Source organism: Lichenostomus cassidix, unplaced genomic scaffold (genome assembly GCF_008360975.1).
Source record: "Lichenostomus cassidix isolate B80296 unplaced genomic scaffold, HeHo_3.0 HiC_scaffold_857, whole genome shotgun sequence".
NCBI classification, from domain to species: Eukaryota; Metazoa; Chordata; class Aves; order Passeriformes; family Meliphagidae; genus Lichenostomus; species Lichenostomus cassidix.
Genome location: NW_028148005.1, coordinates 4,581 through 16,478, shown reverse-complemented (window position 1 = coordinate 16,478; position 11,898 = coordinate 4,581). Strand labels below are relative to the sequence as shown.

The following is an 11,898-nucleotide window of genomic DNA, read 5'->3' as shown; positions in this document are numbered from 1 at the left end:
TATTTCTTCATCAATAATTATTTCTTGTTATTTATTGATTAATTAATTACCTCCAGATATTGGTTATTTATTTCTTCGCCAACAATTAATTATTGTAATTAATTAATTAATTACCTCTGGATATTTGTCGTTATTTATTTCTTCGTCGATAATTAATTATTGTTATTTATTAATTAATTAATTACCTCCGGATATTTGTCGTTATTTATTTCTTTGCCAACAATTATTAATTATTAATTAATTAATTAATTACCTCCGGATTAATTATTGTTGTTTATTCCAATTTTTGGAGAATTTAATGTGATTTTTTTAAAAAAAAATTTATTTAATAATGAATTTAATTAATTTAATGAACGTCTCGTGTCTTTATTGGAATAGGAAAAAAAAAAGGAAAAAATCCCAATTTTTGGGAATTTTTTCCCTAAATTTTTGGGGCAAAATGATGGAAAATCCCAATTTTTGGGAATTTTTTCCTTAAATTTTTGGGGCGAAATGATGGAAAAATACCAATTTTTGGGATTTTATCCTAAATTTTTGGGGCAAAATCATGGAAAATCCCAATTTTTGGGAATTTTTTCCCTAAATTTTTGGGGCAAAATGATGGAAAATCCCAATTTTGGGAATTTTATCCCTAAATTTTGGGGCAAAACGATGAAAAATCCCAATTTTTGGGAATTTTATCCCTAAATTTTGGGGTGAAATGATGGAAAATCCCAATTTTTGGGAATTTTTTCCTGAAATTTTTGGGGCAAAATGACAGAAAATCCCAATTTTATGGAATTTTTTCCCTAAATTTTGGGGCGAAATGATGGAAAATCCCAATTTTTGGGAATTTTTTCCTTAAATTTTTTGGGGGAAATGATGGAAAATCCCAATTTTTGGGAATTTTATTTCTAAATTTTTGGGCAAAATGATGGAAAATCCCAATTTTTTGGAATTTTATCCTAAATTTTTGGGGCAAAATGATGGAAAATCCCAATTTTTGGGAATTTTATCCCTAAATTTTTGGGGCAAAATGATGGGAAATCCCAATTTTTGGGAATTTTATCCCTAAATTTTGGGGCAAAATGATGGAAAATCCAAATTTTTGGGAATTTTATCTCTAAATTTTGGGAAAAAACAATGAAAAATCCCAATTTTTGGGAATTTTTTCCTAATTTTTGGGGCAAAATGATGGAAAATCCCAATTTTTGGGAATTTTTTCCTTTAATTTTTTGGGCAAAATGATGGAAAAATCCCAATTTTTGGGAATTTTATCCCTAAATTTTTGGGAAAAACTGTGGAAAATCCCAATTTTTGGGAATTTTATCCCTAATTTTTGGGGAAAAACGATGAAAAATCCCAATTTTTGGGAATTTTTCCTTAAATTTTGGGGCAAAATGATGGAAAATCCCAATTTTTGGGAATTTTATCCCTAAATTTTGGGGCAAAACGATGGAAAATTCCAATTTTTTCATCCCAAGTTGGAATTTTTATTTTTAAAGTCGCAAAAAGTAACAAAAATCCCCAAAAAATTCCATTTAAAAAAATCCCATAAAATAAAAAAAAGCTAAAAACACCTCGAAATTCCCTTTTTTTGGGGGAAAAACTTGGAAAATCCAAAGGAAAATCCAAAATTTCCTCCAAAACTCACTTATTTGGGTTTTTTTTCCCAAATTTTGGGGGTTTTTTCCCCTAAATTTTGAGGATTTCTCCCAAATTTTAGGGTTTTTATCCAAAATTCTGAGTTTCTCCCAAATTTTCAGATTTTTTTCCCCCAAATTTTGATCTTTTTCTCAAAAATTTTGAGGATTTTTCTCCCAAATTTTGTGATTTTTTTTCCCCCAAATTTTGATTTTTTTTCTCCCAAATTTTGATTTTTTTTCTCCCAAATTTTGAGATTTTTCCTCCAAATTTTGTGATTTTTTCCCCCAAATTTTGAGATTTTTCCCCCAAATTTTGAATTTTTTCCCCAAATTTTGAATTTTTCCCCCAAATTTCCACATTTCCCCCAAATTCCCATTTTTTCCCTAAATTCCCAAATTTCCCTCTGGAATTCCAAGATTTTTTCCCAATTTTTTTTGGGATTTTCCCCAATTTTTTGGGGAGATTTTTCCCAAATTTGGGATTTTTTTTCCAACCAATCCCAGTTTGGCACTGGGAGCACTGGGAATGCTGGGAAATCCTCATTACTGCTTAATTAACGAGGTCAATCAACCCCTAATTAATTAGAGATCATTAATTAACCACGGGAATTAATTAAATGGGAATTAATTGGGAGCAAAGTCAGCAATGGGAATTTGAGGTCAACAATCCCAATTCCCAATGGGAATCAAAATCCCAAAATTATGGGAATTTCTCCATTTTCCCAATTAATTAATGAGCTAATTCAACCCAATGAGTGAAATCAACCCTAATTAACAAGAGATCCTTAATTAGCCATGGAAACTCAATGGGGATGAGTTGAGACCAAACCCAATGATGGATTTTTGACCAAACCGATCGCGATTGATCTCTGGGAATCAAAACCCCAAAATTATGGGAATTTCTCCATTTTCCCAATGAGTTAATTCCCGAATCCAACTCTAATTAACAAGACACCTTTAATTACCCATGGAAACTCAATGGGGATGAGTTGAGACCAAACCCAACAATGGGAATTTGAGGTCAAAAATCCCAATTCCCAATGGGAATCGAAACCCCAAAATTATGGGAATTTGTTGCGGTTTAGAGGATAATTTGTCCATTTTCCCAATTAATTAATGAGCTAATTCAACCCAATGAGTGAATCCAACCCTAATTAACAAGAGGTCATTAATTAGCCATGAAAACTCAATGGGAACTAATTAAGACCAAAGTCAACAATGGGAATTTCAGGTCAACAATCCCAGTTAGGATCTGGAAATCAAAACCCAAAATTATGGGAATTTCTCCATTTCCCCAATGAGTTAATTACCGAATCCAACTCTAATTAACAAGACACCTTTAATTACTCATGGAAACGAGTTGAGACCAAACCCAACAACGACAATTCCAGGTCAAACAATCCCAATTCCCAACGGAAACCGAAACCCCAAAATTATGGGAATTTCTCCATTTTCCCAATGAGTTAATGAGTGAATTCAACCCAATGAGTGAAATCAACCCTAATTAACAAGAGATCTTTAATTACTCATGGAAACTCAATGGGGATGAGTTGAGACCAAACCCAATTATGGATTTTTGACCAAACCAATCCCAATTCCCAACGGAAACCGAAACCCCAAACTCGCGGCAATCCCTCCACCTCCCCACCCAACCAACTCCCCACCCCAGCCCCAATTAACAACCCTCCCCTAATTACCCACCAAGGCCCTGCCCGGCCCCGCCAGCGCCCAGGGCAGCTCCCCCAACGCCCCCGGGAACGCCGGGAACGCCGCCACGCCGGCCGGCGCCGCCGCGGCTCCCCGCCGCTCGCCGTCCGGCCGGCCGCGGTGCGTCCGCCGGTGCCGGTTGAGGTGGGAGCTGCGGCTGAACCTCTTGCCGCACTCGCCGCAGCCGTAGGGCTTCTCGCCGGTGTGGACGCGGCGGTGGATGGTGAGCTCGGATTTCTGGATGAAGCTCTTGCCGCACTCCTGGCACTGGAAGGGTTTCTCCCCGAGGTGAGTTCGTTGGTGGGTTAGGAGATTCGAGGAGACGCTGAAGCATTTCCCGCACTCCCGACACTCGTAGGGTTTCTCCCCGGTGTGCATCCGGCGGTGGATGGTGAGGTCGGATTTTTGGATGAATCCTTTCCCACATTCTGGACACTTATAAGGTTTTTCCCCGGTGTGGATCCGGCGGTGTTTGACCAACGCCGAGCGCTGCCCGAAGCTTTTCCCGCATTCCTGGCAGGAAAACGGCTTTTCCGGAATTTTCTCCGGCGTTTTTTCACAGCTTTTCCCGCAATCCTGGCACTGGGGAACCTCCTGGATCTTCCCTTTCCCCAAACACTTCCCGCAGTTCCGGAAAACCCGCCGGAACCTCCCGGAATCCTCCGGGCAGCGGCACGCCGCGTGGATTTTCCGGTGGCGATCCAGGTGGGAGCTCACGCTGAACTTCTTCCCGCAATCCGGACAGCAATAGGGTTTTTCCCCGGTGTGGATCCTCCGGTGTCTTTCCAAATCGGATTTTTGGATGAACCCTTTCCCGCACTCCCGGCAGCGATGAGGTCTCTCCCCGGTGTGGATCCGCCGGTGCTGCGTGAGGTTCGACCCGCGGCTGAAGCTCTTCCCGCAATCCGAGCACTTGTGGGATTTCTCCCCTCCGTGCGTCTTCCGGTGTTTCGCCAACGCCGCCCTCTGCCCGAAGCTCTTCCCGCAATCCTGGCAGCGGAAAACGCAACCTTCCGGGATTTTCCGGCTCTTTCCCGGCGGTCCTAACCCTATTCCAACATGGATTTTCCGGTGGCGATCCAGGTGGGAGCTCACGCTGAATTTCTTCCCGCAATCCGGACAGCAATACGGTTTTTCCCCGGTGTGGATCCTCCGGTGTCGCTCCAAATCCGATTTCTGGATGAATCCCTTCCCGCAATCCTGGCAGCGATGAGGTCTCTCCCCGGTGTGGATCCGCCGGTGTTGAGCCAAATTCGAGCCTCGGCTGAAGCCCTTCCCGCAATCCGAGCATTTGTGGGATTTTTCCGGGTTTTTCCCGGTTTTTTCCGCGTTTTTTCCAGTTTTTTCCGCGTTTTTTTCCGTATTTTTTCCCAATTTTTCCGCATTTTTGTCCATTTTTTCCGCATTTTTTCCCATTTTTTCCCCGTTTTTCCCCAATTTTTCCAGGTTTTTCTCCGTTTTTTCCGCGTTTTTTCCCGTTTTTTCCGTTCTTTTCCCGGTTTTTTTTTCCGGCTGTTTCCGGCGCCTCCCGCATTCCGAGCAGCTGCCGGTTTTCCCGGTTTTTCCGGGATTTTCCGGGATTTCCGGGGAGGTTGGATCGTCCTCGGCGGAGGAACCTGGATGGGGATGGGAGGAGTGAATCCAAGCCTGGATTTTTTCAATTAAAATCCAAATTTTTTCCATGGAAATCCAAAATTTTTCCATGAAAATCCAAATTTTTCCACGAAAAACCTAATTTCCGCCCAAATTTTTCCACAGAAATCCAAATTTTTTCCACGGAAATCCAATTTTTTCCATGGAAATCCAAATTTCCACCCAATTTTTTCCATGGAAATCCAATTTTTTCCACGAAAATCCAAATTTCCACCCAATTTTTTCCTGAAAATCCAAATTTCTGCCCAAATTTTATCCCTGGAAATCCAAATTTTTTCCCTTGAAATCCAAATTTTTCCCTGAAAACTCAAATTTCCTCCCAAATTTCTCCATGGAAATCCATGGATGGACTTCACCTTGACCATGATTTTTGGGGGGAAAACCCCAAATCTCCAGGATTTTTTCAGGAAAAAAACCCAAAAATTCTGAGATTTTCTCATTAAAAAAACCCAAATTTCTGTGATTTTTTTCAGAAAAAACCCTAAATTTTCACCATTTTTTCATGAAAAAAACCCAAAATTTCCATCATTTTTCCAGGAAAAAAACCCAAATTTTCTATGTTTTTTTCATGAAAAACACCTAATTTTTCTGAGATTTTTTCAGGAAAAAACCCCCAAAATTTCCATCATTTTTTCCTGAAAAAGCCCCAAAATTTCTGCGATTTTTTTCGCCAAAAATCCCTAAATTTCCATGATATTTTCAAGAAAAAGCCCAAAATTTCCATCATTTTTTCCAGAAAAAAACCATAAATTTCAAAGATTTTTTTGCGAAAAATCCCTAAATTTTCACCATTTTTTCCAGAAAAAACCCCCAAATTTCCAGGATTTTTTCAGGGAAAAAAACACAATTTTTGGGAGATTTTCTCAGGGAAAAACTCCAAATTTTCCATCATTTTTCCCAGAAAAAAATCTAAATTTCCACCATTTTTCAGGAAAAAAACCCCAAATTTCCTTCATTTTTCCAGGAAAAAACCCCAAATTTTCCGATATTTTCTCAGAAAAAACTCAGAAATTTCTACCTTTTTTTTGGTGAAAAATCCTTAAATTTCCACCATTTTTCAAGGAAAACCCCCAAATTTTCAGGGATTTTCTCATGAAAAACCCCAAATTTCTGCGATTTTTTTCAGGAAAAAAATCCAAATTTCCTTCCTTTTTTCTCCTGAAAAACCTCAATTTTTCACCATTTCTTCAGGGAAAAAAATCCAAATTTTCAGAGATTTTTCCACCAAAAATCCCAAATCTCTTCCACCACCAAATCCCCAATTTTTCCTATGAAAATTCCCAATTTTTCCCAATTTTTCCATGAATTTTTCCCAGAAAATTCCCAATTTTTACCTCCATCTCTGCTCTGCTCGCTGCACAGCTCCCTCAGCATTCTCTCCACTTGGCTCCTCCCGGCTCTCTGCAGGATCAATCCCAACTGTCGCCGAATTTCGGGATTGTTGGGATGATTTGGGATATTTGGGATGAGGCTCGGGAGGCTCTGATTGGCTGGCAGGGAGGGAGGGGGAGGGGCTGGCGGGGGGGAGGGGCTTGGGTGGGCGTGGTCAGCTTCCGGCCCGGGAGAGAATCCTGGAAATTTGGGGGGAAAAATGAGTCCAAAAATAGCCCAAAATAATCCCAAAATTATCCTGAAATTATTCCGGAATGATCTCCAATTTATGATGAAATTATTCTGAAATTATCCTGAAATTATCCCAAAATTATCCCCAAATTCTCCCAAAATTATCCTAAAGTTATCCCAAAATTATCCCAAAATTATTCCAAAATTATCCTAAAGTTATCCCAAAATTATCCCCAAATTATCCCAAAATTATCCTAAAGTTATCCCAAAATTATCCCCAAATTATCCCAAAATTATCCTAAAGTTATCCCAAAATTATCCCCAAATTATTCCAAAATTATCCTGAAATTATCCCAAAATTATCTCAGAATTATTCCAAAATTATCCTGAAATTATCCCGAAATTATCCTAAAGTTATCCCAAAATTATCCTAAAGTTATCCCAAAATTATCCTAAAATTATCCCAAAATTATCCTGAAATTCTCCCAAAATTATCTCCAAATTATGCTGAAATTATTCTGAAATTATCTTGAAATTATTCCAGAATTATCCCAAAATTATCCTGAAATTATTCCAGAATTATCTTAAAGTTATCCCAAAATTATCCCCAAATTATCCCAAAATTATCCTGAAATTATTCCGGAATGATCTCCAATTTATGATGAAATTATTCCGAAATTATCCTGAAATTATTCCAAAATTATCCTGAAATTATTCCAGAATTATCCTGAAATTATTCCAGAATTATCTCCAATTTATGATGAAATTGTTCCAAAATTATCCTGAAATTATTCCAGAATTATTCCAAATATTTCCAAATATCCAAATTCCCCCAAAACCTCAAGAAATCCCAAAAAAAACCCCTTGGAAAATTCCCCCCAAAAAAACCTCAAAATCCTCCAAAAAAAACCTCACAGAATCTTTAAAAACTCCCAAAATCCAAAAAAAACCTCCTAAAATCCCAAAAAAACTCCCAAAATTAAGAAAAAACTCCCAAAATTAAGAAAAAACTCCCAAAATTCCCAAAGAAACCTCAATAAATTCTCCCAAAACTCCCCAAAATCCCCATTTTTGACATCTAAATTCCCCCAAAAACTCCCAAAATCCCTATTTTTCTTCCCCAAAATCCCAAATTATCCCAAATTTCCCAAAATCCTCCCAAAATTCCCCAAAAACTCCCAAAATCCCCAAAAACCTCCCAAAATCCCCCAAAACACCACAAAATTCCCCCAAAAAATCTCCCAAATTCCCCCTAAAACCTCAATAAATTCCCCAAAACCTCCCAAAATTCCCAAAAAAACCCCCAAAAACCTCCCAAAATCAAAAAAACCCCAAAATTCCCAAAAACCTCCCAAAATAAAAAAAAACCTCCCAAAATTTCCCAAAAATCTCAACAAATTCCCCCAAAACCTCAATAAATCTCCCCCAAAAACCTCAAAAATCCATTTTTCCCCCCAAAACCCTCATTTTTTCAAAATCCCAATTTCCCCCCAAAATTCCCATTTTTCCCCCCAAAATCCCCATTTTCCCAAAATCCCATTTTTCCCAAAATCCCCATTTTTCCCCCAAAATCCCCATTTTCCCCAAAATCCCCATTTTTTCCCAAAATCCCGTTTTCCCAAAATCCCCATTTTTCCCCAATTTTCCCCCAAAATCCCCAATTTTTGCCCCAAAATCCCCAAATTTTTGCCCCAAAATCCCCAATTTTTCCCCCAAAATCCCTATTTTTTCCCCCAAAATTCCTATTTTTTTCCCCATATTCCCATTATTTTTCCCAAAATCCCCATTTTTTCCCCCAAAATTCCCCAAAAAACTCCCCAAATCCCTCCCAACCCCCCAAAATTCCCCCATTTTTTCCAAAAACCTCCCAAAATTATCCCAAATTTCCCCAAAATTCCCCAAATTCCCGGGAATTCTCTCACCAGTGCTCACGGCTCGGCGCTGCGACTCGGCGAAGGCAGTGATCCTCGGCCAGCTGATGGCGATTTCCTCCGCTGGGTTTTGGGGGAAAAAATGGGAATTTTGGGAAAAAAATGGGATTTTTGGGGTTTCTGGGAATTTAGGGAATTTTCCACAAAAAAATCCCCAAATTTCCGCCCCAAAAAGATCCCCAAATTCCCATATAAATCCCAAAAATTCCCAAAATTCCACCCTGAAAAAAATCCCAAAAAATCCCCAAATTCCACCTGAAATAAAATTCCCCAAATTCCACCCCAAACAATCCCAAAATCCCTCAAATTTCACCCCAAAAAATCCCAAAAAATCCCAAAAAAACCCCAAAATTCCACCTAAATAAATCCCAAAAAATCCCAAAATTTCACCCAAAAAATCCCAAAAAAATCCCCAAAAAATTCTCCAAATCCCAAAAATTCCGCCCAAATAAATTCCACCCCAAATAAATCCAAAAAAAATCTCAAAATTCCACCCAAATAAATCCCAAAAAATCCCAAAATTCCACCCAAAAAATCCCAAAATTCTTCCCCCAAAAAAATCCCAAAATCCCCAAAGAAATCCCCAAATCCTCGGCCAGCTGATGGCGATTTCCTCCGCTGGGTTTTGGGAAAAAAAATGGGAATTTTGGGAATTTTTGGGAAAAAATGGGAATTAAGGGAATTTTGGGAAAAAACGGGAATTTTCGGGGATTTTTCCAGGGCTTTCTGGGGATTTCCCACTCAAAAAATCCCCAAATTCCACCCCCAAAAAATTCCGAAATCCCAAAATTTCACCCCCAAAAAATGCCCAAAATTCCACTCAAAAAAATCCCAAAATCCCCAAATAAATCCCAAGAAAATCCCAAAATTCCACCCTGAAAAAAATCCCAAAAAATCCCCAAATTCACCCCAAATTCACCCCAAAAAAACCCCAAAAGTCCCAAAATTCCACCTCAAAAATTCCCAAAATTCTGCCCAAAAAAAATTCCCAAAATTCCCAAAATTCACCAAATTCAACCCCAAATAAATCCCCAAATCCTCGACCAGCTGATGGCGATTTCCTCCGCTGGGTTTGGGGAAAAATTTGGGAATTTTGGGAATTTTTTTTGGATTTTTGGGGATTTTTGGGGATTTCTGGGGATTGTGCCAAGAATTGTCCCAAAAATTGTCCCAAAATTCCACCAAAAAAGTCCCAAAATTCCTCCAAAAAACCCAAAATTCCCCAAAATTATCCCCAAAATTCCTCCCCAAAATCCACCCCAAATTATCCCAAAATCATCCCAAATTTCCCCCAAATTATCCCCAAGAGAATCCCCAAAATTATCCCCAAATTCACCCCAAAAAAATCCCCAAAATCCCAAAATTTCACCCAAAAAAAAACCCCAAAAAATCTCAAAAAATCCCCACATTCCACCCAAAAAAATCCCAAAATTCCACCCAAAAATCTCCCAAATTCCACCCAAATAAATCCCCCAAAAATCCCAAAAAATCCCAAAAAATTCCCCAAATTCCACCCAAATAAATCCCAAAAAATCCCAAAATTCCACCCAAAAAAAACCCCCAAAATCCCAAAAAATCCCCCAAAATCACCCAAATTCCACCAAAAAAATCCCAAAAAATTCCCAAAATTCCACCAAAAAAAATCCCAAAATTCCAACCAAAAAAAAATCCCCAAAAATTGGAAAATTCCCCAAATTCCACCCCAAAAAACCCCAAAATTCCACCTAAATAAATCCAAAAAAATCCCAAAAATCCCAAAAAATCCCCCAAATTCCATCTAAATAAATCCCAAAAAAACCCCAAAATTCCACCCCAAAAAATCCCAAATTTCACCCCAAAAAATTCCCCAAAATTCCCCAAATTTGGGATTTTCTTACCCAAAGAAATCACATTCTCGTAGTTCTCCTGCATTTTCACCCCAAAACTTTGGGAGTTTCTTCCGGGAAATCCCAAAAATTCCCAAAATTCCGAAAATTCCGAAACTCCTGCAACGAAATTCCCCAAAATTCCCATTAGGATCCCAAAAAAATCCCAAATTTTGGGGTTTTAATCCTAATTTTTGGGGGTTTTTTCCCAATTTTTGGGGTTTTTTCCCATTTTTTGGGGTTTTTATCCTGATTTTTGGGGTTTTTTTCCCAATTTTTGGGATTTCTGGGAATTCGGGATTTTTTGGGCAAATTTGGGATAATTTGGGGATAATTTTGGGATAATTTGGGGAAAATTTGGGATAATTTTGGGGATAATTTGGGGATAATTGTGGATAATTTTGGATAATTTTGGGATAATTTCAGGATAATTTTGGGATTTTTTGGGGGATAATTTTGGGGATAATTTGGGGATAATTTTGGGGATAATTTCGGGATAATTTTAGGATAATTTTGGGATTTTTGGGGGATAATTTGGGGTGGATTTGGGGTTTCTCCTCGTTACCTGCCGAGGCTCTCCCTGCGCCGCTCCCGAGCCTGATCCCAAACCCCAAAAATCCCAAAAATCCCAAATCCCAAAAATCCCAAATCCCAAAAATCCCAAATCCCAAAAATCCCAAATCCCAAATCCTGGTCCTGATCGCAAATCCCAATCACGATCCCAAATTCTGATCCCAAATCTCGATTCCGATCCTAAATCCCAAATCCCAAATCCCAAATCCCAAATCCCAAATCCCGGTCTCGGTCCTGATCCCAAATCTCTATTCTGATTCCAAATCCCAATTCTGGTCCCAAATCCCAAATCCCGGTCCGAAATCTCGGTCCCGGTCCCGATCGCGATCCCAAATCTTGGTCCCAAAATCCCAAATCCCGATCCTAAATTCCGATCCCAAATCCCAAATCCCGATCCTAAATTCCGATCCCAAATCCCGATCGCGATCCCAAATAATCCCAAATCCCAAATCCCAATCCCGATCCTTGTTCCGATTCTGATCCCAAATCCTGGTCCCGATCCTAAATTCCCATCCCAAATCCCAAATCCCGGTCCCTGTCGCGATCCCAAATCCCAAATCCCGGTCCCGATCCCAAATTCCGATTCCAAATCGCGATCCTTATCCCGATTCTGATTCCAAATCCCAAATCCTAAATCCCAGTCCCGATCCTAAATCCCTATCCTTGTCCCACTCGCGATCCCAAACCCAAATCCCGATCCTTATCCCGATTCCGATCCCAAATCCCGGTTCCGATCGCGATCCCAAATCCTCGTCCCAAATCCCGATCCCAAATCCCAAATCCCGGTTCCGATCCTAAATCCCGGTCGCGATCCCAAATCCGGATCCTAAATTCCGATCCCAAATCCCAAAATCCCAAATCCCGATCCTTGTTCCGATTCAGATCCTAAATTCCCAATCCCGAACCTAAATTCCCATCCCAAATTCCGGTCCTTATCCCAAATTCCGATCCCAAATCCCGATCCCTGTCCCGGTCGCGATC

General features: G+C 39.5%; 1 protein-coding gene across 1 annotated transcript; it reads right to left on the bottom strand.

Moving 5' to 3' along the window:
• Nucleotides 1-3,292: 3,292 nt before the first annotated feature.
• Nucleotides 3,293-11,006, bottom strand: LOC146420386 (uncharacterized). The gene is made up of 5 exons (XM_085048322.1): nucleotides 10,910-11,006; nucleotides 10,357-10,464; nucleotides 8,471-8,542; nucleotides 6,320-6,556; nucleotides 3,293-4,948 (listed from the first exon to the last, which is right to left on the bottom strand). The coding sequence occupies exons 2-5, from the start codon at nucleotides 10,388-10,390 to the stop codon at nucleotides 3,315-3,317; spliced, it is 1,977 nt and encodes a 658-aa protein (XP_084904448.1). The 5' UTR covers nucleotides 10,391-10,464; nucleotides 10,910-11,006; the 3' UTR covers nucleotides 3,293-3,314.
• Nucleotides 11,007-11,898: the final 892 nt, after the last annotated feature.